The 27,209-nt window shown below is 41.8% G+C and overlaps 1 protein-coding gene across 1 annotated transcript in view; it reads right to left on the bottom strand.

The window, feature by feature from the left end:
- Positions 1–4,578: 4,578 nt before the first annotated feature.
- The window catches only part of Pah (phenylalanine hydroxylase), a 66,458-nt gene continuing 43,827 nt past the window's right edge, over positions 4,579–27,209 (bottom strand). The window contains exons 5-13 of the mRNA XM_026397524.2: positions 21,167–21,234; positions 17,129–17,325; positions 15,094–15,229; positions 14,503–14,572; positions 10,949–11,005; positions 9,746–9,841; positions 9,072–9,205; positions 7,168–7,283; positions 4,579–5,155 (exon numbers count right to left, since the gene is read on the bottom strand). Coding sequence (XP_026253309.1) covers positions 5,112–5,155; positions 7,168–7,283; positions 9,072–9,205; positions 9,746–9,841; positions 10,949–11,005; positions 14,503–14,572; positions 15,094–15,229; positions 17,129–17,325; positions 21,167–21,234 — 918 coding nt within the window. The 3' untranslated portion in view covers positions 4,579–5,111. The remainder of the gene's footprint in view (positions 5,156–7,167; positions 7,284–9,071; positions 9,206–9,745; positions 9,842–10,948; positions 11,006–14,502; positions 14,573–15,093; positions 15,230–17,128; positions 17,326–21,166; positions 21,235–27,209) is intronic.

Genomic DNA, 27,209 nt, shown 5'->3' with positions numbered 1-27,209 from the left:
TTATTTGATCTTTCTCATGATCTTATGAGGAAGACATAAATCTTTGCCATTTTACAAGTCAGGAAACTGAAACTCACAGAGCTTAAAGGTCTATCCAATTAGATACAGAGAGGTGGAAAACTGGCATTTGATTTGGAATCCACAGAAGGGTCTGATGAAAGATACTGCATCTTCTGATCTCCAACAGTCACACGTGATAGTGTACTGGAAAAATAGGATACCTGATTTTCATTTGAATAAATAACAAGACATCAGACATTATTAATGAGGTAACGAATAAAAAAATGCATTCTTTTTATTCAGGCAAAATTTATTTAAAGTCTCAGTGAGCAAGACAATCCTTAGAACCTTGGGTGTCTTGTATTCACACACTCTCTGCTCTTTCCTAGGGCTGATGGTTGCTGCATGAGAAAATGAGCTTAAGATATGGCTTAGTGTTGGAAAACTTGACTTGCATGCACAAGGCTCTGGGTGCTATCTCCAACACCACAAGAAAAATAAATACTTACAGAAAGTTAAGCTTTCGAGTCTATTGCCCCTTTCACTATGCTGGTGGGGGCGCTGTCCACGGTGCTGAGAATCTCCTCTCTGGTAGGCATGGACAGTTGGTTCTCTCTCCATTCATCCCAGCCTCAAGTGCCTGGTCTTCAGAGACATGTCATGATCAAACAACTTCTATTTTTTAACTCCAGATTGTCCTCCACTCTGGAAATTTTTTTTTTTTTTTTTTGCAAGAGCCACTTTGAAAGGAGCCTCCTGACTCTTTGGCTTTCCCAAGGACATGCTGGAAATAGAAGGGTTCTGCTTCCTCATACCCCAGTCTGAAATTTGATTTATTTTGTGGGGCCATAGAAATGGAGTTCTCCCAGTTTGACAAATGTAGGGCTGGCGGCCACCAGAAGCACTGCAAAGATCCCAGAAGCCTTCCTAATTGTTCCAGATGGATTTTCTGCCTCTGGGAGAGGTTGCTGTCTGAAGATTCTCTAAGAAACAAACAGCTTTAAAATGTGTTTTCCACCGATACACAAGTATTAGAGACTTACAGGGACAGCCAGCTGATCTATGCCTTTCTTCATTGGTAGATTTCAACTGAGCCCTTAAGTATCACGAGGTCAGAGAAATGGAGTGGTACAATAAAATTTCTCAACAAAACCCAAGGTCCATCCTTTAGAAAAGAGAAGTGTGGGGAGAAACTCAGTCACAAAGGAAGGTGTATTCTGAATCTTTCTTTCTAAAATCCAAATTTCATCTTCCCTAGTCCTCTCACAAGGTGTGGAAATCAGTCTTCTGACACTACTCTCCCCAGTTGAAGGTGTTGGAGAAAGGGACATGACCCAGTTAACATTTCATTGAGAGCCTGTAGGTATAAAGGATCCTCAGAGAGGACTAAGTTTATTTCTCTTTTAATAGTTATCCCTAATTTAGTCCTACTTCTAGGAAAATAAAATTATAGGCGTCCAAAGTATAGACTAATTTTAATAATCAATAAAGGATACGGATTCATTTGCTCTCTCTGAATATCACATACTTCCTAATTATGATCTAAGAAAAAATACAGACTGCAGTTCACACAAACTGCATGTTGAATTGACCTTTCATCCCAGTGATAAAATCTAACTTTTTGATGGTGAGTACAAGTACCTTTGATGTCTTTGGGATTCCATTTGCCAGAATACCTTTTACCACCCTTTAGTTTCAGTTTGTATGTCCTTAAAGCTGAGTCTCCTGTGGTTAGTATATAGCTGGGTTTTGTTTTTTATCTACTCAGCCACTCTTTGTGGGTTTTTAAAAATTTATTTTGTAGTTATAGCTAGACATTTGTTTTTTTTTTAATGTGGTGCTGAGGATTGAACCCAGTGCCTCACTCATGCTAGGCAAGCGCTCTGCCACTGAGATACAGCCCCAGTCCACTCTTTGTATTTTGATTGGAGAATTTAATCCATTTGTATTCAAAGACTTTATTAATAGATAAAGATTTACAACTGCCATTTTATTGTTTTCTTTTCTTTCTTTCTTTTTTTTCTTTTTGGTAGTTGTAGATGGATAGCATGACTTTATTTTATTTGTGTATTTTTTTATGTGGTGCTGAGGATTAAACCAAGTGCCTCCCACACCCACCGCAAGTACTCTGCCACTGAGCTACAGCCCCAGCCCCTGTTTTCTTGTTTTGTAGATTCTCTGTTCTTTCTTCCTCTCTTGTTCTCTTCTTTTATGATTTAATGGATTTCTGTAGTGTATTATACCTTGAATCCTTTTTCTTTATCTTTTGTATATCCACTACATGTATTTGCTTTATGGTTATCATGAAACTGACTCAAAACATTGTATAGCTATATGGGCTTTTGTAAGTGGATAATCACATAATTTCAATTGCTTGTGAAAGCTACACTTTCATTTCTCCTCTCCACACTTTATTTTTGATGTCATAATTTACATATTTTAATATTATCTATTACCCTTTAAATTTTGTACTTACACTTACTTTAATAGTTCATCTTTTAAACTTTATAATATAAATATAAGTGATTTGCATACTACCATTAGACTTATGTTCCCAGGGGCTGTGGTTGTAGATCAGTGGTAGAGCACTTGTCTAACATGTGTGAGGCACTGGGTTCGACCCTCAGCAACACGTAAAAATAAATGTTCCATATTGGAAAAAAATATTACTTTTGCCAGTGAGTTTTATACTTCTATGTTACTAATTAACATTCTTTCATGTTGGATGAACTTCCTTTAGTATTTTTTATAAGACAGGTCTTCCAGTGATGATTCCCACAACTTATGCTTGCCATAGAAAGTCTTTATCTTCCCTTTATTTCTGAAGGACTGCTTTGTTGGCTAAAAATATTCTTGATTGGCACTTTTTCTTTTCTTCCAGCCCTTTGCCTATATCATTCCATTCATTCCTGCCCTACAAAATTTCTGCTGAGAAATCCACTGATAGTCTATAGAGGCTTTTTTGTATGTAAGATTTTTTTTTCTGTTGATGTCCTCAAGATCCTCTATTTATCTTTGATTTTTGACAGTTTGAAATATATAATGTGATGTAGTCTTCTTTGTATTGAATCTGAAAAGAGACTTTCCTGTACCTACATATTTATGCCTTTTCCCAGATTTGGAAAATTTTCAGCTATTACTTCTTTTTTTTTAAAATATTTATTATTTTTTAGTTCTCAGCAGACACAACATCTTTGTTGGTATGTGGTGCTGAGGATCGAACCCGGGCCGCACGCATGCCAGGCGAGCGCACTACCGCTTGAGCCACATCCCCAGCCCCCAGCTATTACTTCTTAAAGTAAGCTTCTGTCCTTTTCTGTCTCTCTTCCCTTTGTGAATTCCCACATCATGATAACTATCACTCTTGATGCTGTTCTCTGAACCCTCTTTAATCATTTTTATTCTTTTTTCTCTTTTCTCCTCAGTCTGTATCTTTTCAATTATTCTGTCTCGAGTTCACAAATTCTTTCTTCTGCCTGGTCAATTCTGCTGTTGGTGTTTTCTACTGTGTGTTTTTTTTTTTCATTGTATTCCTCAACTTTAGAATTTTCATTTGGTTCTTTTTATTATTACAACTCATTAAATTTCCCATTTTGTTCCCATTTATTGTTGCTCTGATTTTGTTAAGTATTTTCTGGAAGCTCACTGAGCTTCTGTCAAACAATTGTTTTTTAATTCTTTGTCAGGCCATTGACAGATCTCCACTTGGGGAGTTGAAGTTACTGGAACATTACTGTGCTCCTTTGGTGACATTATGTTCCATTCATTTCTCCTGTTCCTCTTTGCCCTATGTTGATGTAAGCACACTAATAGTAATAATAAACAACCCAGGTACTTAAAGATCCAGGTCTCTCGGTTCTATCCCAAAAGGTTCTAATTGGGTAGAGCGGGAGAGGGCCCAGGATTTACTGTTGATGGTACTACAGCTGGTCTGAGAACTGCTCTTGAGGAAGCACTATGCAAACCCCTTAAGACTTAGCTAAAATGTAAGGTCGTGTAAGAATTTGAAATCAAAGCTTTAAAGACACTGACATTCTCCCACTGCCTCTCAGACATGCATGTGTTCAGCTAAAATGCACATTTGACAAAAGTCAGCCTGTTGACTATCCACACATGACTGATTATCACAATGAGCCTCTGTGATGGTTGGGGCATAGGAGCTTCCGGTTATCCCTTCAATTCAGAAGACTATCCAGCTAATGTGTTTCCAAGGCAGTGAAAGGAATATTTCATTCCAAGGAGCATTTAAAACAGTAAAATTTAATAACCCCTCATGTGCTTTCTAATGTAAGTTCCTCATTATTTTTAGTGGACTTGCTATTTAATAATATATGCACTTATTTCTTCAATGAATATTTTTTGAACATCTACCAATTATGTCTTTAGTTAACATCGGCTGCACCATAAGTGTCTTTTAAAAGTTCCCCAAAAAAACTTGGCAAATTGTTGGAAAATGATGTTGGAAGTTGTGGGATCCCGTGGGGAGTTAATGCCTTCCACAGCAGTAATTATGATTACAATAAAACATACAGAATGTTTTTACAATGCTTTAAAATTTTAATGTTTGTAATGATCTTAATGGGCTCCAAAATTAAAGAAATTTTACATGGGCACAATAACAAAGCAGTAATTGGAGTCATAGTTAATGAAAATAGAAACTGAATTTTGTAGAATAAGATTTATATTAAACCAACTAATTCGATTCTGATGACAGTCTTCTCTCTCGTGTAGCCACATATACTCCCTTAGGACTTCTCTATGAGAAATAAAAGCATATATGAAGCTTCAATAAAGCCCTTCCCAAATATTAATTCACCTTGATGAAATGTTACAGAATACTATTTTATCTTAATTGGGAGTCTGAGATCATGATCTCTAAATCAAAGAGGACTCCAAAAGATCCATCATTATGCTTTTGGATTTGTATTAATATACTGTCATTTCAGATTATTTTGATTTACTTGTTGATCTTCTGTTTTGTTCTAAAAGAGTATTTAAGGCTAAAATGTCACATAAAGTTTTTGTTGTTTTTTTTTTCAGTTGTATGGATGAAAAAAGTAGCCAGATTTCTATGGACAGCTTCTCAGTTGACCCAAGTTCTGTCTGTAGATTCACTTTATTTTCTGGAGGGCATTGCAAAGGATTCCAACTTCACCTAAAAAGAAGAAAACCATTGGTAAGGGCCACACATATAATTTAAAAATACCCTTGGAGTATCCACAATGTGTGGAACCCTAGGGAATCAGTGGACTTCCTGAAGAAGCTGGGTGTCACTCAAATTTTATGGCACCTACAACTTCTGTAGATAGGAGATATGTTATGGAGATAGGAGTTGGGCAGTTGTGATATGGGTACTCTCATGTTTTAGTATGTGCTAGAGCTATTAATATAATTATCTTCCTCTTCCCAGAGTCTGTTCACCAGGGAAGGACTTAACAGGATTCTGCCCAGGCACATACTAGCTATTCTGTTACTTTTTACATGACTATCCAAAAGTGCCTCAAGGAACTAAGTCACTAAACCCAAAAGAGTGGTTCATACAAATCTCACATGTGAGAATCGCCTGAGGTCTTATTGCCAATAAAAACACCCAAAACTTAGCACAAATTTAGTGAATTTAGTTTGGAACTTTTTAATTTTTAGCCATCTTCCTAAATGATTCTGGTGCACACTAATGTTTGGGAATGTGTGCTCTAAGCAGATCACATAGCCTAGATTGTCAGATCCCTAGACTAAGGTGTCATGTGATTCCATTCATGCCAAGTTTTCACAAGCCAAAGAACACAGGTCAGATACTCATCATAAAAGTGGAAGAAGCCTTGGGTATCCATAAACCTCCTTCCCTCCTAGATCCAGAAGAATCAAAAGTGGAAAGATGATGAGGTCTTATATAAAGTCATATAGTTCTAAGAACCCTCAGTTCCTAAACTGGTTAGTTTGTGCTCTTAAGAACTCCCTAATGATAATCTATTTTTGTCTTTTCAGAAACAATTTGAAAAAAAATAGCTATGGAAATGGTAAAAGCAGCTATAGCCTCACACCTCTGTCTTACATCCCAGCCTCTGGAGTGTCTGGCGCTTCTTCACTGAACACATTGACACCAAATGAGTGTTTCAAGTGATTTTTTGAAATGAGAAATCACAGGCAGCCATACCTACTGTGGAACATTGTCAGTGATGAGGGCAAGTTCTGTGTATTGGAGGTTACCACAGGCAACGTGAAAGGGGCATTACAGAGACACTTCAAGCCAACCTATCCCTTTGGACTGCATTGGCATTATGCAAGGCAGGAATTCCTGCCTGGCCCAGAATCCAGAATACCTCCCTATGGGCTCCCCTCTTTGGTAGTTCCATCTATTCATTCAATAGTTCTTGAGTACCTAATATAATTCTTAGGAATAGAGCTATGAATAAACCTGCTGTGGCTTTCTGCCCAAGTCTAGTTGGAGAGACAGCCAAGCGAACAATTATAAAACAACAGTGAGAAATCCTCTATGAGAGGAATCTCCAGACACTGGAAGACAAAGGAAGGGCCTCCAACCACTCTTCCTACAAGAAGAGGTATCTACCCAGGACTTAAAGGTAAACAGGTTGTGGACATCTCTAAAAGGGCCTGGGAAAGATACTATTTTAAATGGAAAGAATTACATGGGCAAAAGGCCAGGAACAACCAGAGAGCACAGGAACTAGAAACTGGTCAAAATTACTAGAAAACAATTTGAAGGGTTGGGGGAGAATCAGATATGAAAAAGGTAATTTTTTTAAGAACAGCTATTATAATTCTATAACCAAGGAAGAGTAGAAGGCAATAGATGAGCTACTGGGGAGCTGAGAATGGAGACAGAGCTAGCTCTTTAGGAGATGAGGTTCCAGGCAGAGTGATATCACCCGGACACTTGGAGGAATGGGATGGAGAGGCACCTGAGAGTGGCAGACCAGGTGTAGAAAAGTGGTGTAGAGAAAGGAGATGGAAGGGAGTCTCCGAGGGTGAAAGGAAAAGGAACTCTCAAGGCAACCTCTCCTTTTTGCCAAATTCTTCTCTCCCGATGATCCCGGGGCTGACGTGGGGATGTCTCCAAATCCAACATGTAATAAATCTCCTATTGTTCCTCTAGTGAGGTAAGAAAATACAACCCTGTGTTTCTGGGAAAGAGGGGTAACTACTTACTGTTGATGGAGTCCGCCAAATTCTTAATCTGCTGGGTGTTGTCCAAGACCTCGATCCTTTGGGTGTAGGGGTCATAACGCACTGAGAAGGGTCGAGGGATCGTGGCAGCAAAGTTCCTGAAACCAAAACCGCAGGGCAGCCTTTGGAGAAAAGTCTCCTTTTTCCTGTGGCATTTCCCTTGTTGGTAACACTGAAGCCTCACCAGAACAGGGGCTTCCAAAGCCAGGGCTGAGAACCACATAGAACTTTAGGGAGAGCCTCTTGGGAAGCCTTCATGATGCTGGAGGAAGGTGAGGCTCCCGGAGTGAGGAGGATGGAGGAGAGAACTAGAAATGCCCAGCAGGAAGGACTGAGGGTCCTTGAGAGAGAGGTGGAGGTGGGAGTCATTTTAGAGCAGAGCAAATGGACTTGTGGGCCAGGATTTTACCTTTAATTACTCAATCTAAATGCACCAAAGGCTGACATACTCAGCCTAAGATTTCCAGAGGCCTCCATGTCCTGGGTCCATCACCTGATGGTTCTAAGCTATTTCCTAAAAGTGGTGACGGTGACTATCAGGACATCCACGTTGGGTAGATGCTCTGCTTGGCCTGTCTCCTGCTTGGATGAGAACCTGGTTTGAGGGTTGCAGGGCTTGTAGGCCAAGCTCTCAGCTCAGAGGCCCGAGAGCCCCAGAGTCCTGAAACCACTCTGAGGCCTCTTGCTGAACTGCCTCTGGGACTGACCCCTTTCACTAGTTATCGATTCAATGCCTTTTTTATGTCAGGCACTATTCTAGGGACTCGAGAAAGAGCAGGAAACAGAAAGCACAAACATTCCTTCCTTTATGGAGCTTAAATTATGTTAGAAGTTAAGAAGTGCTAGGAAGAAAAATAAATCACAGAAGTGCGGAGGGAATGGTTGGATGGAGATTTTAAGTACAGTCAGGTACTGCATAGACACATTTTGGCCGATTATAGACCATATATATAACAGAGGTCCCAGAAGGTTATCCAGGAACTGGAATATTACTCTTGACAAGTGACACCATAGCCATTGTAATGTCATAGTGCCTTATGTGTTTATGTTGACACTGATGTCAAAAAACCCACTACTCTTCCAGTCATACAAAAGTATAGCAATACAATTGTGTATGGTACAAAATACTTGGCAACAATTATGTTACTATGCTACTTTTCTATGGATTTACTATACTGTACTTTTTAATCATTATTTTGGTGTTCTTCTACTTGTAAAAACAAATAATATTCCGTGTCATGCCAAGCAGCAGCCTCATACATCTCGGCTTTATTGTGCCTCATAGCAAGAATGTTTGCATCATTTTCTCTGGTGCTTGGTTAATCTTGTGTTATTTTGTTCATTTTGGCCTTAGGAGCCATGGGCTGTGCCTTACATGTGCCATACAGCTGCAGGTTCAGTAGGCTTCACCATCTAGGTTATTATGTATGTTCCTGCTATGACATCAATGACACAATGACAATCACCTAGTGATGAATTTCTCAGATACGTGGTTGGTTGATGTATGAATGACCATAAGAGATGAAGACAAAGAGATTAAATTTGGGAAAAGATATAAAGGAGGTAAAGAAGCAAGTTATGCAGGTATTAGAAGAGCAAAATGAAGAAGGTATTTCCTGTGGTTGGAAGACTTCCCTGACTGATTTGGTGGGGTGGGTGGGGGAGACTTTTGTGGCCACTCTGCACACATGACTGGATTTGGTGTCTACGCTGAACAGAGACCTGATGTCAGAACAGTCTGAGGGAGTCAGATATCCAGTCTCCCAACAGAGAGTGGAAAGGGATGAGAGGTGGGGAAGTTCTGCAGGCCGACCGCCCACAGATCAGCATCACCAGCCCGGGTCAGGGACTCCCAGAGCTAAGGACCCACCTGGTCACCACCTCACCTCACTTTCTCCTTGGCATCATTGAAACTCTCAGCCACATAATACAGGGGCTGGAACTCTGTGACCTTGTATGTCTGAGTCGCTGTCGTCTCCAACTCCAGGGGGAGGAGTTTCGGCTTGTCAGATAAGCAGTACTGCAGGCACCAAGGGAGAGGCTTTCAGTTAAACCCAGAACAGGGGTCCTGCTCTTCCCATAGGCTATCTGCACATCTTATTTTACCTTGATTCCTTCTACACTCCACCCAAACGCAGTCAATCACGCTATTTTGCATATACTAGATTCAACCCTTCTTAGCTCATCTAAAACCCACAACCAAGATAGGAAGTGGTAACTCATTCCAAGTACTTTCAAGCAAAGAGATCAACAGGCACTGTGGGAGTCAACCACATCTTCTGGCATGTGTTTGCATCCATGGAAAGTTGCATACACAGGTCAATCTTAGAATCAGGAGTTCCCTCCTCCCTAGGGCCCTGTGCATTTGCAGTTGAACTTCTACTTCTGACACCCACAGTCATAATCAAACCATAACTACTAAGGTGCCAATCACTGGATGATGAGCCTCCAATTGAACCTCAGAATGGATACATGTGGCCTCAACAATACCAAGAAAATGAGAATGGTCTCCTGTACCCACCACTTTTAAATCCATTCCTGGTTCCTATTAGGGTCATACCTGTAATTCACCAAAGGATGACAGGAGCCCAGCACCATATGCCTTTATGGAATCCCCTTGCTTGCAGAGCCCAAACTCCACGGTGAACCAGTAAATCTGGAATGGAAAGCCATGCTGAGAGCATATCCCAAGGAAGGAGAAGGTATCAGATACCCTAGGATTAAGGACAGAACTGCCCAGGTAGGAGCCTGTGTGAGTCTGTTCTGAGTTAGTGCTACTCGACCTCACTTCTCTGTATCCTGTGCCTCACCCGACCTACTCACCTGTTGAATCAGGAGTTGGCTGAGTCCAAAGTATGATGGGAAATACACCTTGATGGGCACTAAGGAAATCTCCTAAAGATAACCCCAATAAATTCCTCTAACATGGGAACCCCTCTTTTCTTTTTAATTTTTTTCACTGTGGCATAAAGTATGGTGCTATGTCCCTAAAATGTTCTGAAATTGGTAGGGTTTGTCAGGTGATTCCATCAGGTCTAGCAGTGGGTGATAGAGGACCGGGTCACCACCTCACCTCAATGAATGGAATCAATGAGGGGCGCATCCCATTGTCCATTCTAAAACTTGGAGTGTTGTTAAAGTCAACCACTGTACTTATCTCCACAAATAACCAAGTCCTTTCCCTTCAACAGTCCAACACGTCTTAGATGCCTGTGCTGGGGAAAAGTGTCTTGGGGTTCTTGGCTTAGAAACTGGGGAAGGATGTGTTGAAATTGTGGAGTATAAAGGGAGGAAATCATCTACTACGCAGATTTGCTGCGTCTATAGCTTCAGTGAATGAGTGTCATCAGAGTCACATGGGAGAGAGAATGGAGAGCCCGCCTCGTTCCTACCTTGTGTCTGAGAAAAGAGCCTAATGCTGGCTCCACTATAAAGGTGGAGATGTGAACATTCCCTCTTCAAAGTTGTGAATCCAGACTACTTCACAGCACCAAGGCATTTTGATTAGTATAGCCAGTTGTGATTTTTAAGAACACTCTGTTTAAAATTATGTGTAAACATCTGCATGCAGCTGCCTCCAAAATAATCCAAGAAGGAGAAATCAAAACGTGAGGCTTCCCCTGGGCAAATGGAACCCACTGCATTCTGATTCCCCCCCCACACACACCCAAATAGCCTGCCTTCCAGGAAAGAGCAAGTCTTTAAGCTCTGAGGGCCACATCACAGCACTCCCACCATCCACCTGGGGGGAGGAAAGACTCACGGTGGCGAGTTTCTCGATGTACTCATCAGGAGCACCCAAAGAGGCCAGGCCAATTTCCTGCACGGTGGAGAAGCAGTGTCACCAACTCGGCCCATCCCAACCCCTACCCTCGGTTCCAGGCTGAGGCTTGACCACAGAAAGGTCACGAGTGTCCAGCTGTCTTCAGAAGGGCCCAGATGGATCCTGGGTGTTCTGTCAAGTCTTCCCTGCCACACCTCATAGAAGCCAAGATCTCTAGAGCCTGCGGAACCTTTCAACATCATTTGGTTCTTTTGCGCTCACTTTACAAATGAGGTACGGAGAAGGGAGGTGACTGTCCATGGTCACACAGGGCGTTGGTATCTAAAGCTTCATCTCTTATTTCCAGTCCAGTTATTTTTCTCCCATAGCAAACATGGAACATTCCTGGAGTATCAGATGAGGCTTAATCATGTACCTTGGGACACCATAGGAGAACTCAGATGAGTGTGTGAAACCCTTCCAGGTCTATCACCCAGCTGGAGAGTTTGAAATGTCATGGATCATTTCTCATCATAACTTCAATTGCAGAATTCCTCTCATGGTCTTTTGGTTTGTCAGTGTGTGTGTGTGTGTGTGTGTGTGTGTGTGTGTGTTTGTGTGTGTTTCCGACTTTATGCATTCCTTCCAAAAATATTTATTGAATGCCTTCTGTGTGCCTGACTATGTACAAAGTTGACACAGATTCTTGACTTTGTGGTTCGTATATCCATGCATATACATAGATATGTGGTACTCTGAATCAAAGTTCTTTGGAAAGAAGAGACAGAAGAAAAAAGGGAGTCTGGGAGAGATGCAACCTTAAACGGGGTTTCAGAGGAAGCATCATTGAGAAGGCAGTATTTGGGCAGAACTTTGAACAAGATCATTGGTTCTACTGATCTCTGAGGAAACTACATTGTAGGCCAAGCACACAGACAACGTAAAAATTCCTTAAAGTGGGAAAATATAAGTTGGTTCAAGCAATAGAGAGGGAACCAGTGTGGCTGAGAAAGGATTCAGAGTCAGATTATGTCGGACCATTTTAGGTCTTTTAGGGCTTGGGCTTTTCTTTTCAGTGAAATGGGAAGCCATTCCAGGGTTTTGACCAGATAAGTGGACAGGATCTGACATATGTTATCAAAGACTCACTCTGGCCACTGAGCAAGAATGGGCTGTAGGGGTCATGAATAGAGGCCGGATGCCAGTAAGGAGGCTATGATGTCAACAGGGTAAAAGATGACAGTGGGTGACTGACGCAGGGTGCAGCAGTGAACGTGGTAAGACATGGTCAGGCACTATGCCTATCTGAAAAGTAGAATGCACAGAAGAGACTGAACGATTGGTCATGTGGTAAACGGATAAGGAGGTGATAACATTCTCCTGTGCTTTTGGTTTAAGCAACTGGAAGAATGGAGTAGTCATGGATTGATATGAGGATGTTTGTAGGTGGAAGTTTGGACAAGATTTGAAATTTAGTTCTGGACCAGATGATGGAAATATCTAATTAATACCCAACTGGAGCTTTTGAGTAAGCAGGTGGATATATAAGCCTGAGTTTGAGGACTGAAGTCTGAGCTGAGGACATAAATTTGTTCATCATCAAAGTCAAGAAAGTATTCAAAGCCATGGGATTTGATGAGATCACCCAAGGAATAAGTTTAGGCAGATAGAACTAATGATTGAGACAACTTTGAAGCAAGAGGATACATGGTTTGCATTTCTATATCCCTCCTGCACCGAGCCCAGAGCCTCAACCCCACTCTGCTTAGAAAATGGCATCAAATGTAGAGTAAATCAGATTCAGATATTGTCCTTAACCTGGCTCTCCCTCCATTGTCTCCATTCCAACCACCTTTCCAAAAAAGCCATAATCCCAAATCCAACAAAATCCATTGATAAATCCAAGATCAAAATGGTGCCCAATTTTTTTTCATTACCATTCTCCCTGAGCCCAGAGCTGGCCCCCATTATTTCCCTGTGCTCCATCCCAACCCCAAACTTCCCTATAGGGAAAAGCAAGTTCTACCTTTAGGTCAAAAAGGAATGTTCTCATAGAACTTTTAAAATGTCTCCTTGCCTGTGGATTTTCCAGATCAAAGTTGGAACCATGTGACACTGATGGCCCCACAGCTGTCATCTGTGATACCTAACTGTCCACCCCTCTGTGGGTTCCCCCAAATGGAAATGGTTTAAGGAGGATTGACACTTAGCCTTTCACTTGGTAGAAGAATTCCTGGAGGTGAAAATAAGAAGTATCTACTCTCCAAGGAGAAAAGGGATAGTTCTCTAATATAGTAACCAGCCCCTATTTGAAGCCTGTCCTGAGTAATCAATGCTATCTGGGCAGCTGTAACTACACTGTCAGTGAAAGTGCTTCCAGAATCAAAGTTAACTAAGCTGTACACCCTCCCACTTTTAAAAGTCCAACAATCTCCAAATTCCATTAGCTCCCCCAAACCTCACACAGAAGTAACAAAAGCTTTGTTTGTTTAGAGAGTCTGTGTCTTACAAGCACAGTTCTCCCAGACTTAGTAAGCAATGAGTTTGGCTTTCTGTTTTGTCCATTTGTTTCAAACATGAAGTGATATCCTCTTAATTCTCCGTGGAAATATTTATTTCTTCCAGCTGACAAAAAAAATGATTATAATATTCACACTCAATCCCACTATTCTCAAATTCAGACTTGGCCTGGCATTTCCTCATGGGTTATTCTATTTGATCCTCATTCTTCACTGTGAGGAAGAGAACTGTCAGGGAAGGCTTCTTACTGATCAGATCTGTGCAAACAAAGACAGGGTGCCCTGGCAATCTGTCCCAGGTCACGGAGCTGGGCATTGGTAGGGTTGGATCCTCTGAGTGCATCAGAGCCATCATGCCACTCAACCATGATCCCAGCTACCCCAAGCCTGGTTTTCAGCTGCCTCTCAGTGCCTGGAGAGAATTAGCAGAATATTTTCATTCACCCCAAAAGATTTTTCTTTTGAGTTTGCTCATCACTGTAAAAGATAAATCAAGGTCTAGATTGCTGCTTTGATAATGGTGAGGAGACACTGGGCTCTTTAATTATTTACATATTTATTTATTTTTTTTCAACTGCAACTCAGGTCCTTGGCATTTGATTCTCAATAAATGTCATCTTATTTAATTCAAATACATACACCAATGACTGGTGTATATACTTGTATGAAAGTCCCTAAAGAAAATGAGAGTGGAAAAGTACCAGGGGAACTTGGAAGAAGGCAAGGTGATGTCTGCACGGGAATCAAGGAGACATTCACAAATGAAAGGCTCTTAAACCACATCTGGTAGGATAAGTAAGATAAGTAAGTTTGACCGTGCACAATATGATTTGGAGGATGAGCAACTCATCCTCGATGATGGCCCTAAAGTGGGTATTTAGCCAACTCCACAGACCCACACGCCCCTCTCAGACAGGATCACAGGACTCGACCACTCTTGCAAAGGATGTGTAAGGCTCTCTCTAGGGCTCGGCTCATTTGAGAAATCCAGTCCCAACCCTATAACTAGAAGGGGGAGATCAATCCATTCCTTACCTGGGAAAATTGGGCAAAGCTGCGATCTGAAAACAAGGGCACGTGTCCCAGGAGCTCATGACAGATGTCACTGAAAGACACAAACAAAGAGTTTGGAGGGGAGGAGGGTTAGGCCAGGCCAGAATTCATCTTTCTACATGAGGAATGGGCAGAAAGAAGGTAAAAAAAACTCCTTTAGGCTAACGCCTTCACTCTCAAGAATAAGTGATATGCAGAGTGTGAGGTCGGTTGAGAAACGGAAGAAGGGCAAGGAAAGTAAGGATCAGGCACAGGGCAGGGCACAGCAGCCAGGGGGCGTATGGATATGTCCACTAGGGTGTAGGGCAGGACCTAAGAGCCTCTCATACACCCAGGTGAGCTGTGGCTCATAAGCACTTTCCCATTCCAAGTCTTCTGTATGTTCAAATTTGGTCATTTTGGACAGAGAAAATCCTCAGAATAGACAGGATTCCTTCCCTGTTAGTATTGCCATCAAATAATTTAGACAACCACTCCTGAGGATCAGCCTACAGTGATCCTAAACCTTGTTTTTGGAGCAGAAAGGGTGACACCCACCGTGGCTAGCAACAGGTGCTGGAGGTCAGTACTCACGGTTCAGGGGTGTACATGGGCTTGGATCCATGTCTGATGTACTGTGTGCAGTGGAACACTCGGAAGGCCAGGCCATTCAAGAAATCTCGGGAAGACAGCAGGCCAGCCACTGGTCGGAGGCGGAAGCCAGTACAACCTGAGAAGCAAAGAACAAAGACTCAAACCCCTTTGCGGAGCAGCCAGAGGGTCCTAAAGAACTCCAGGTAAGAAAGCAGTACATGCACCTGCCCTGGAACAGGTACTCTGATGCCAAGCTGGTTTGGCTTCACATCTCTACCCCACTGTTTATGAATGGCTGATTTGGGTCAAGTAAACACATTTCTGAGCCTCAGTTTCCTCATCTGCAAAATGTAGATAGATAGTGCTTAAGGATATTTCAAACATCACGAGAGTGCTAAGTACAAAGTACTTAGCACAGAGCTTAGTTCACTGGAAATACCTAGTATATTTCACTTTTATTATTGCTTGTTAGAGTTGAACACTTACTCACTAATTCTTATTTTTTCCCAGAGTTGGAAGGGAATTTTCATTCTGTTGCCCAGAGGAAAGAGAATGGAAGGAATAGTTCTAGTTTCTCTGCTGTGCCTCACACAGTCCACCCCAGGAGGAGCTGGAACCTGACTATAGTATTGGGGAAGAAGAAACAAAGGTCGTGACTTTAACCCTTCCCCTAGGGCTCCTTCTTCATTGACTGCCCACGGAGGAACACATTCTGGTCTACTCTTAGCTATGCACTGTGAATTGGCAGGCTAGTTTCCCTAACCAAGGATAAAATTCTGGGAAGTCTAACACAGGATTGACTGGACATCTATACCTGCGTATCTTTTCTTTAAAACTGACATTGTGATCACCATCTTTCCAGGTCCTCTGTCATTCAATTTGTTCCATACTTAGAAGGAGAACACTAATCACATTGATAATGATAATAAGAACAGCTAACACTCTACATGACCTGCCACATGCTTGACACTGTTTTGAGAACTTTACATGTGCTCACCGATATTTGCACTGACACTGAGGTAGATGCCGTTATTATCCCCCTTTATAGTAGAGGAAGCTGAGACACAGAGATTGAAGCTCTTGTCACACGCCACAAGCAATCTGGCTTCAGAGGCTGGTCACTTAATTATGATTATGTAATTCCCCAAATGCTAGTATTACTGTTTTATTATTCTTATCATTGGCTAAAGATAATAATCAGCTACAGAATGTCTTCAGGACCTCTTTGCCTCTTCCCTCGTGTTCACAGTATCTTCAGGCTAAAGCTTCCTCTTGCTCTTCTCTTTATCTTAGGAGACTCTCTCAACAGAAAAGATCCCAAAGCTCCTAGAGCCCAACCTGTCCCAGCTACAACATCCCTCCCTGCCATCTAGTTTCCTGGAGCCTCGCCCCAGAGTCTGAACAGAAAATCCTCAGTTGCTATAAACCTGCACTCTGTCTTCCTACCTTTTCCCTCATTCTACCTGGCACATAGTAGGTATTCAGTACGTGCTGATGGTTTTATTTTGTTTGTTTGTTTTCTGGATTCACACCCTCTTTGCAGAAGGGAGAGTACCTCTCTCTGAGCCACTCAGAGGCAATTCAGTCCAAATTCCCCCAGCAGCCAACAGTAGGTGCTCCTTTCATGTGCGACATCTTATTTCACTGCCATGACATCCCTGTGAGAAAGGCTAAATGGTTGGCGTTGTCTCCATTGAACAGGTGGCAACACTGAGGCAGGTTTACCCAGCTAGAGAAGGTCAAGGGCAGGACTCATGTCCCAGGCACAGACCACCCCACAGAGGGCATTTACATAAATACTGCAGCCATCTCCTGAGAGCAAACCTGCAGAGAGAACCCTCACTGGGCACCTTGAGCTTTGAGTATCATCAAAAAATAAAAAATTTAATTAAAAAAAAACCCAACTTCAGGGACAGATGTAGGTCATTACTACCAACTCTCTGACTCACTCTGGCTTCCAGGTACCACCCCTTCCCGCTCCTCTCCCCCCAGCCCTCCCGCTCCCTCAGGACCCTTGACCTTGGTGGGGACTCACTCTGCAGGAACTGAGAGACGTCTTCCAGCTGGGGTATGTTGTCTTCACGGAAGCCACAGTACTTTTCCAGCAGAGGGAAAATGTGATTGTACTCATAGCAAGCGTGGGTTTTATACAAGGACTTCAGGGTCCCGAACACCGTCCCCCATGTGTTCTTCTCTTCCTCCGTGTATTCCACCCGAGGGATGGGCTGCCCACTAGAACAGACAGGAAACAGGTGTCTCCAGGGGACCCGGGCAGAGCAGACAGGGGGACGCAGGCCAGGTCACCAAGAGTCGAGCTCCAGGGTTTGTGGGATGCCACCACTGCCTAGCTTCAAAAGTTATGTGAGCAGGGCACCGTGGCACATGCCTGTAATCCCAGCAGCTCGGGAGGCTGAGTCAGGAGGATCGAGAGTTCAAAGCCAGCTTCAGCAAAAGTGAGGCACGAAGCAGCTCAAAGAGACCCTGACTCTAAGTAAAATACAAAATAGGGCTGGGGATGGGGCTTAGTGGTTGAGTGACCCTAAATTCAATCCCAGTACCTACCCTCCTCCAAAAAAGTGATGCAAAAGGGGAAAATTCTACGTACTGATATAGAAACATTATCGTGTTGGTTCTCCTGGTGCATGAGAAATTTGATTAAACAGCAATATATGCCCTCACTTCACTGCCCACTGTGAATTTGCTCTCACTGTGGGAAATCATTTGGTCCTGCTGCTGTTCTAATTGTTTACCTGTAGGGGCCAGGCAGGTAGCCAACAGGTATAAAGTAGCAGGTATAAGGTGATAAGGAGGAGGGTGCTGAGGCAATTCCAGAATGCTTCCTCTTTCTAAACAAAGATACCTGACTTCAGTTAAAGCCACACAGCGCCTTGTGTTACAGCAACTAACGCAATTAACCCTGTGGGCTAAGCTGGATCTGATAGGTGGGTCCTGGGTCATGAGTTTCAAACACCTTTCTTGAGTGGGTGTGTGCCTGCTGAATTTGGTGTTTCTACTCCTGGGAAGTTACAAAGGTATTTACCTGCTAGGAGTCCACAATGTATATATATGTATAAATACTATATATATATATATATATATATATATATATATATATATATATATATATAAACATGTATGTGTTTTGTCAGTACAAACATATTTTATATAGAATGCATACAAGTGTATTGTATGTGTTTTTTATTTAGGAAAAAATTCTAGATTCAAGGGTAAAAATTAAATAAAGAGTGAGACAGGTAAATAAATACATGCTAAGGTAGAGCCAACACCGAGCTTGACAAAATACACACACTGGGCCCTGCCCCACGGGTTCTGAATGTACTGAATGTATGACCCAGACTTTGGAATTCTGATCAGCTCCCCAGGTGACTGATACGTATTTTGTTGAAGAGTCATTTATTTGAAAGGCCCTGAGCTGTGTTCTGAACAGTGAAAACAAACGAAAACAAAACAAAGTCTGATCTCAAAGACCAGTGATGTGTCCTGGGCTGTGGGCCTGTTTCCCTCACAGGGGACACAGTCTAGGACAAAGTCAAACTGTTTACCTCGGAATTTCAGATGGGGCTCCAAATTTGATCCCTCCTGCCCTTTCAAAGTTGTAGCACATCCAAGGAAACTAAAGTCAAGTCACTGTTATTTTCTACAGAAATATGAGCAGGGATTAGGGGAAAAGACAAGGTTTTGCTTATGAATTAAAAGCTAGACAAGCTTGGAGGATCTTGTGGGGACCATCAAGGACTGTGAAAGAACATCAGGTGAGCCCCTCGGAATGTACCATTATTTTAGGGCCAAGCGCTGGCACTTGGCGGGGGTCGGGGGAGGCTTTGGAAATGAACAGAAACTGGTTCAACACTGGTCTGCCCTTTCCTGGCTATGTGTCCTCAGGAAATTTAATAAACCTCTCTGCGTCTCAGTCTGTGCAGCTGTAACACAGGTTAATGGCAATAACTATTGGTAAAGTGTGGATAAGATTAAGTGAAATACTAAGGGTAAAGTCCCTAACACTGGTACTGACAAAGAGCAACCAGGAGATTGTTGATCATGACCATTTTAACTGATTCTCATTTAAAAAGAAAGGCATCTGATATTTCCTTTCTTTTCATTCTTTCTTTTTTTTTTTCTGTACCAAGGATTGAACCCAGGGGTGCTTAACCACTGAGCCTGAGCCACATCCCCAGTCCTTTTTATTATTTTATATTTTGAGACAGCATCTTGCTGAGTTTCTTGGGGTCTCCCTAAGTTGTTGAGGCTGGCTTTGAATGTGCTATCCTTCTGCCTCAGCCTCTGGAGCTACTGAGATCAAAGGTGTGTGCCACCATACCTTGATACTTCTGCAACAAATTTCAAGAGATAGTAATATCCAAAGCACCAAGATGTCCCCCTGGTCAAGATTTGCTATTCTAGGGACCCAGAATCTGTTCCTTATTCTTTCAGTAAAGTACCCACCTCCCCTGTCAGTCTACAATGTCTGGGTACAAGAAGGTTCCATTCCCCATCTTCGGAGGTGAGTGTTATAACCAGATGTGGCCAATGAGAGAGTCCTGTTCCCTGGTCACAGTGACTGGCTGAGGGATAGACAAGTCCTGGTCAGAGCTGATGAGACTCAACCACGGAACTTTGACTTTGTTGGAAAGAGATGGAACCTCTATTGGGTCAGCCTAGAGGTACTAGAGTCCATCTTCAGGAGAGGTGAGGTCAATGCCTGAAAACCATCTAGTGCAGAGGCCACTACAGCCAGAGAGAGAGAGAGAGAGAGAGAGAGAGAGAGAGAGAGAGAGAGAGAGAGAGAATCCCTGAGTCCTGCACCTGCCTGTACCCAGCTGTCAGACACCACAGAAGTATTGAGAATAACTTTAGAGGTAAAATTAAAAGCCTAATTTTATCACCTATTAGTTATATGACCTTGACAAGTTACTTCACCTTTTTAAGCCTTAGTTTTCTCATTTGAAAATTGAAAAAAAAATAACATATGCAAAGTATTTAGCAAAACCCAAAACACACTGTAAGGACATTTCAAATATGATCTGTTCCCACAGACTCTGAAGGAGGACTCTTGCCTGTGCCTGATATGGAGGGACAAAGGTGAGGACAGAGAGAAGTCACCTGTTCTGTGATTCCTGCTCAGCAGAAGCCATGGCCCAAATGGGCTTAGATCGGACCAAGGGCTGCCAGGTTCTGGATCCTTCTACTATCAGGAGTTCTTCAGAGAAGGAACTTTCCCCCATTTTCTCTAGAGGTCTTTCCACTGTTTTCAGGTTAACTAGGAACTCAGTGACCTCAGTGTACCAAGTCCCAGCATCTCCGTTACCTCGGTGATAATCTCATCAGAGCTGCTGAAGTACTATCACCTTAGTACTCTGCCCACCTTTTTGGTCTCTTCCTGTGCATATCTTTGCTCATTTCCTTAACTCGGGAATGGCACTGTCCCTCCAAACATAAGTGTCCCATGGTAGGATCAATGGGATTCATGAGGACTGAAAATAGCAGAACCATTCTCTTCCCAAACAACGTTTTTGATATTTGCATTCTCTTTTGGCTAAGTTAGCATCGGGGAGGGGCATTCAATCCTGAATAGAGAAAAACATCCTAAAATTGCCCTTCACAGCTGGGTGAGACCAGACAGAAGTGGAACTCTGCTGGCCCCAAACCTCTCATGATTCATTATTTCAGTAAAGCCGCCAGTTCCTTCCTGAATACAAACTATCCTCTTTTTTTTTCCTTCAATGTGGAGAAGACCAGAGGCTGTTTCATTCAAGACTGAGACGTTCTGTAATGATTTCAGACATTGTGTCATGAGGCAACAAAGTTTGGGAGAGAACTGAGGCCTAATGCAGTGGGTAATTTTGTTTTGTCTGGTAGCAATTTTTTTTTAACATGTGCTATTAAAAGGAGGGCCTAAACACACACACACACACACACACACACACACACACACACACGTGCGCACATACACCATGGCACACTCCATGCTGGTATTTTCCAATCAAAAGCAAAAGAGATGTAGGCTAGGGGTAGGCCCTTCTCTCTGATCTTTTCTGCAATAGGTGAGACTTACTGGCGGTAGTTGTAGGCAATGTCAGCAAACTGCTTTCTTCTTGCTCGGTACACAGGATCTTTAAAACCCTAAGAGAGAGGAGACACTTGATTACTCAGGCCTTTGTAGTAAAAATTTAGCTTCTCTATAAACACCTTGAATGGGGGCTTCCGTGCTGGGCAGTGAGAGTCTCCTTCATCTGATTGCACCCTAAAAATACAGTCTCATTAAACTTAGGGTGAGCTCACACCAAACACTCTGAATGACAAGTTATCAGCAATGCCTTCAATTAGGCAAGACCCACCCTGCAGTGGGATTCCAAGGTTTACAGGCACACTCTGTTCTTAAAGAAATCTCATCCACAGCATTTTTCCCTTCTGAACCTGCTAAGTCAGGCAAAGATAGTAGGATAGACAGCTGGCTTGAAGATCACAACCAGCCCTTCCTTCCTGACCCACGGAGCATGTTCAGCATGGCTTCCTAACTGCTTGACAGCTAAATAGGTACCTGCTTATAGCAATTTTTAAAGATAACCTTTATTGAGTTCCTACTACGTGCCAGTCTCTGTGTGCCAAAGGGTTATTCTATCCACAACTCTGACAACAAACTTGCAAGGTAGACCAATGCAACCATCTCCTTCTTTCTAGAATAAACAGCAGCTCAGAGAAATGGAGTCATAACAAAGGCCAGGCCAGGACCTGGATCACTCAGTTCTAAGCCCTTTCCACTGCACTCCAGTCGCTTGTCAGCCTTTACAACCTGGCAGGGGCCCAACCAACTGAGAAATCCATCTCAGGACATCAAAAGGATGATAATGGCTTCTCCTCTGAGGCTGACTGTCAGCCAGTCTTTTTAAACAATTTCCAAGCAGAACATTTCCAAGTGAACAGAGGACAAGTATGTCTTCAAGTGTTGGGGAGTGGGTGGTAGGGCACATCTTGAGTGGGAAATGATTGCAATTGATCAAAAGGGCATTTTCCAAAAAAGTTTACTATAGTCTGAATTTTGGTGAGACACGGACTGGTACATCACCTCAGAACTCTGCTTGGTTCCCTCCAAGCATTTCCCAGTAAGCCTCACAGTCCACCACTTTCCCTTGCAATTCTCTGTCCCAATAACCCCCAAACCACAGCATTAATGAACTGAAAGTTAAGGCTTGTAACATGAAGCTCAGCATTTAAAGAAGTTTTTTTTTTTAAGATAAATAATTTCCTGATTTTCAAATATTGCTGTTCTTTTGTTTGCTGGATTGGTTGGCCGGGTTTTTTTTGTTGTTGTTGTTGTTGTTGTTGTTATTTCTTTCTTTCTTTCCTTTTTATATCATGGACAACCAATAATTATGAAGAACCAGAAGTCAATGAATGCGATGAAATTTCCTCAGAGAGTCTGGAACAGAGGATCTGGCATGCAAAAGGAACTACGGACACCTGCTGATGGACAGAATTGGGGGTAGGAACCTACTTTGTTAACTAGGGTGAATTTTGAGAAATTGAAAAATCCAAATACTTCTTAGAAAAGCAAATAATAATAATAATGACTACACATTTTAAAATGACAAACCCAAATCCTAGTTACTATAGTAAGTGACTACTGAGTTTAGATAAGATGCCATGGATCTAGAATGTCCTCCTAAAGATCATGTGTTAAAGGCTGGGTTCCTGGCTGATGGTGTTACGGGAGACAGTAGAAACTTAGAAGGTCAGGCCAGCCAGAGGAAGTAGGTCAGAAGTGTTCTTTAGGGGTATAGTTTGTCCCCAGCCCCTTCCCCTCTACCCCACCCCACCAACCTCCACTCATGCTCTGCTTCCTGACTGCCAGGTAGTAAGTAAACAGCTTTCCTCCACCATGCCCTTCCGCCATGATGTCCTGCCTCACTTCAGGCCCAGGAGCAATGGAGGTAAGAGACCATGGACTGAAGCCTCTGAAACCATGAGCCAAAAGAAATCTCTCTTCCTGTAAGTTGATTTTCTCAGGCGTTTTATCAGAGCAACGGAAAGCTGACTCTCACATGGCATGGTGATGATGATGTATAACCCTATTGTCTTCCCTGGAGAACTGACTGGTTTGGAATCATTAGTTATAGATAGGGAAGCTTAGGAAACTGGGAACTTGAGACTACCATTGGGTGTTCTACCATTGGTCAGAGATAAGTTGGTGTAAAATAATATTGTAAGAAAATCTGGATTCCTGGATTCCCAGGTTTTTGGGGTTTTTTTTGAGGCTATTGTGAATAGTTTTCCTAATGTCTCTTTCAGTGGATTCATCACTGATGTATAGGGATGTGTTTCATTTATGGGTGTTGATTTTATATCCTGCTACTTTGCTGAATTCATTTATTAGTTCTAGAAGTTTTCTGGTAGAAATTTTTGGATCTTCTAGATATAGAATCATGTCATCAACAAATAGTGATATTTGAGTTCTTCTTCTTTACCTATTTGTATCCCTTTAATTTCTTTCTTTTGTCTATTTGCTCTGGCTAGAGTTTCAAGGATGATGTTGAATAGATGTGGTGAAAGATGACATCCTTGTCTTGTTTCAGTTTTTTAGTGGGAATGCTCTCAATTTTCCTCCATTCAGAATGATGCTGGCCTTGGGTTTAGCATATACAGTTTTTACAATGTTGAGGTATGTTCCTACTATCCCTAGTTTTTCTAGTGTTTTGAACATGAAGGTGTGCTGTATTTTGTCAAATGCTTTTCTGCATTTGTTGAGATGATCATATGATTCTTGGTTTAAGTCTACTAATATGATGAATTATGTTTATTGATTTCCGTTATGTTGAACCAACTCTGCATCCCTGGGATGAACCCCACTTGATCGTGGTGCATTATCTTTTTAATATGTTTTTGTATGCGATTTATAAGAATTTTATTACCTATGTTCATCAGGGATATTGGTCTGACGTTTTCTTTCTTTGATGTGTCTTTGTCTGGTTTTGGTATCAGTGTGATATTAGCTCATAGAATGAGTTTGGAAGGGTTTTCTCCTTTTCTATTTCATGGAATACTTTAAGGAGTATTGGTGTTAATTTTTCCTTGAAAGTCTTGTAGAACTCGGCTGAGAATTCATCTGGTCCTGGGCTTTTCTTGGTTGGTAGGCTTTTGATGGTGTTTTCTATTTCATTGCTTTTTTTTTTTCAAAAGTTAGTGCTTAAAAATTTTAAAAAGCATTTAGTTGTGTGGCAGGATTACAGGACCCCCAATGCTATGCCCTGGAAGCATAACTCCCACCCCAAGTAGTTTCTCTGCCTTTGATGCCCTCAGCTCTCTATTCCATTACTTGAAATTGATCTGTTGAAATCATGTGTGACCTCTTCATTCAGTTAGGCCATATGTCTCTAGAAATGTGTCGACGTCTTCAGTATTTTCTACTTTATCAGAGTATAAATTTTCAAAATAGTTTCTAATTACCTTCTATATTTCAGATGTGTCCATTGTGATATTTCCTTCTTCATCTTGTATTTCAGTAATTTGAGTTTTCTCTCTTTTTCTCTTCATTAACATGGCCAGGGTTTATCTATCTTATTTATTTTTTCAAAGAACCAACTTTTTGTTTTGTCAATTTTTTTTTCAGTTGTTTCTTTTGTTTTGATTTCATTAATTTCAGCTCTGATTTTAATTATTTTCTTTCTTCTACTGCTTTTGGTGTTGATTTGTTTCCCCCCCCCCAGGGCTTTGAAATGTAGTGTTAGGTCATTTATTTGTTGACTTTTTATTCTTTTAATGAATGTTTCAACCTAGGTGTCCCTCCATAGATGAATGGATAAAGAAAATGTGGTATATATACTCAATGGAATATTACTCAGCTTTAAAGAAGAGTGAAATTATGGCATTTGCCAGTAAATAGTTGGAGTTGGAGGATATCATGCTAAGTGAAATAAGCCAATCCCACAAAACCAAAGGCCAAATGTTTTCTGTAATATGCATATGCTAGTTCACAATAAAGTGAGGACACTAGAGAAGAATAGCATTACCTTAGATTAGGCAGAGGGAAGTGATGGGAGGGGAGGGGAGGGGATGTGGGGATAGGTAAGGTAGTAGAATGAAACCAACATTATTACTATATGTATATAAGTGACTGCATGACCAATATGATTCTGCAATATGTACACTCAGAAAAATAAGAAATTATATCCCATCTATGTATGATATGTCAAAGTGCATAAATGCAGTCCACTGTCATGTATAACTAATTAAAACAAATATTTTAAAAAAAAACAGAGAATTAAAAAAAAGAAAAGAAAACCTGGAATCGTGATTTGACTTCCAAGCAATATTAACATGCATACAAGTAACCCATCTACTGGACTAAACAGAGAACACTTATCTGTCTACATGTGCATGCTTAGGACTCAAAATGTACATTTAAATATAAATTTAATATTTGTCATTCTTACTGTCCGTCTTAACAGTCAGTAGAAATGTCATTTCTAGTCCCTAGCTATAAAATGAACACCTTTGCTCCAGGCACCTTGGGGAATGTGTGTATATTTTGATCTAGAAATGAGGACAATTAATCCCACTGGGCCATTTGCTAAAGGGTCCTTAACTGCAGAACCAGCAACTTCATCAGGGTTTTCCAATCCTACCCAGGCTGGCAATTGAGATTTGAGAGCTGAATGAGAGGATCGGGGAAGCAAGAGAAGAATTCCTTTAATCAGTGGATCCCCGTCTCATGCTGCCTCCAGAATAGGATGCCCGTGGCCATGTCTCTTCCCCACCTGGCTCCACGGTTGATCTATAATATGCTGTGTGGCCTAATGTTTTGCCACCTGTGAAAACAAAAGCTTCATACAGGTTGTATGTCTAGCATCAACTGTGTCAGAGGGAAAATAAAATTATATAAATGAAATGGTGGAAAAAATACACCAAGCTCTAATAAATGTTACTTGTAAGTAGTGGGGGGCCATGTTTTTTTTCTTCTATACTATTTGTGCATTTGAAGCTTCCTACCGTGAGTGAGTATGAATCTTTCATAATTTGGAAAGAAAGCAAAGTAATATTAAAATCCATCTTAAGTCATCTTGGGAAAGTGACAGAAGAGCCACATACTGAGCTGTGTGAACACACCTATCACATGCCACACAGACTTTCTACGTGAGAGAGTTTCAACCAAGGCCTTTTCCAGCTTTATGTTACTATCAGCCTGCAAGGAGTGCCCACCAGGCAGATCCCAGGGAGTTTTGCCCTCTCAGTGGCTAATGGCCAGAGAGATCTCTGGACCTGAAGCCCAGCTTCTCCACGATTTGGGCTTGCATCTTTGGGGTGTCAGGTGACCCCGGAGTCTCTGTGGCCATCCACATGAAATGCTTTCTCAATGAAGCTGCTGTTGGTGACAACTAATCACCCTGTCTTGATTTAGATAATAGCAGCAATTTCAGTAGCACTGCATGTCATTTATTTATAATCACCCTGTCTCAATTAAGCTAATAGCAGCAATTTTGGTTGCACTGCAAGTAACCAAGTATGTTTTGACAGGAAAAATACATTGTTGGTGAAGGAGTGGTGAGGGAAAGTTGGCAACAAGGAGGAGAAAGGGGAAAGAGCAGAGAATTTGACAGGATGCAAAATTATAATATTGCCTGAAGTCTTCATACGGTTCCTTAAGTTCAGAAGTTTGTTATTTGCAGGTACGACTTTGGCAGGGTGGGAGTGGGACTGGGGGTTAACAATATAGAAAAGTCTCCCAAGGATTCTTCTAGACTGAGTCATTTAGTTCATCTTTCTTGATATTCTAACTCAGAGTAAACCCCAGAAATGCCATCTTTAGGATAAGTGAGGAAAAGGACACACGTTTTAAAGTCAGACAGGCTGGCTTGGAATCAGAATCCATTCATTCACCGAAGCATGGCCTCCAGTGTTGGCTGATTTACCTATCAGAGCCTTGGTTTCATTATCAATAAAATGGAATCATTAATCCTAGGCACCTCACAGGATTGTGAGGATTGGATTCAGTAATGGAGGTAGGGCATGAGATAAAGTTCTGAGCACAAAGTATGCACTCAAAGTATGATACATTTGCACAAAATGATTAGAAACTCCAAAACCTGAGGGGTGCCTCTCGC

This window comes from Urocitellus parryii, chromosome 5 (assembly GCF_045843805.1).
Source record: "Urocitellus parryii isolate mUroPar1 chromosome 5, mUroPar1.hap1, whole genome shotgun sequence".
NCBI classification, from domain to species: domain Eukaryota; kingdom Metazoa; phylum Chordata; class Mammalia; order Rodentia; family Sciuridae; genus Urocitellus; species Urocitellus parryii.
The sequence above is the reverse complement of the archived record's forward strand: the minus strand, read 5'-3'. Positions and strand labels throughout refer to the sequence as shown.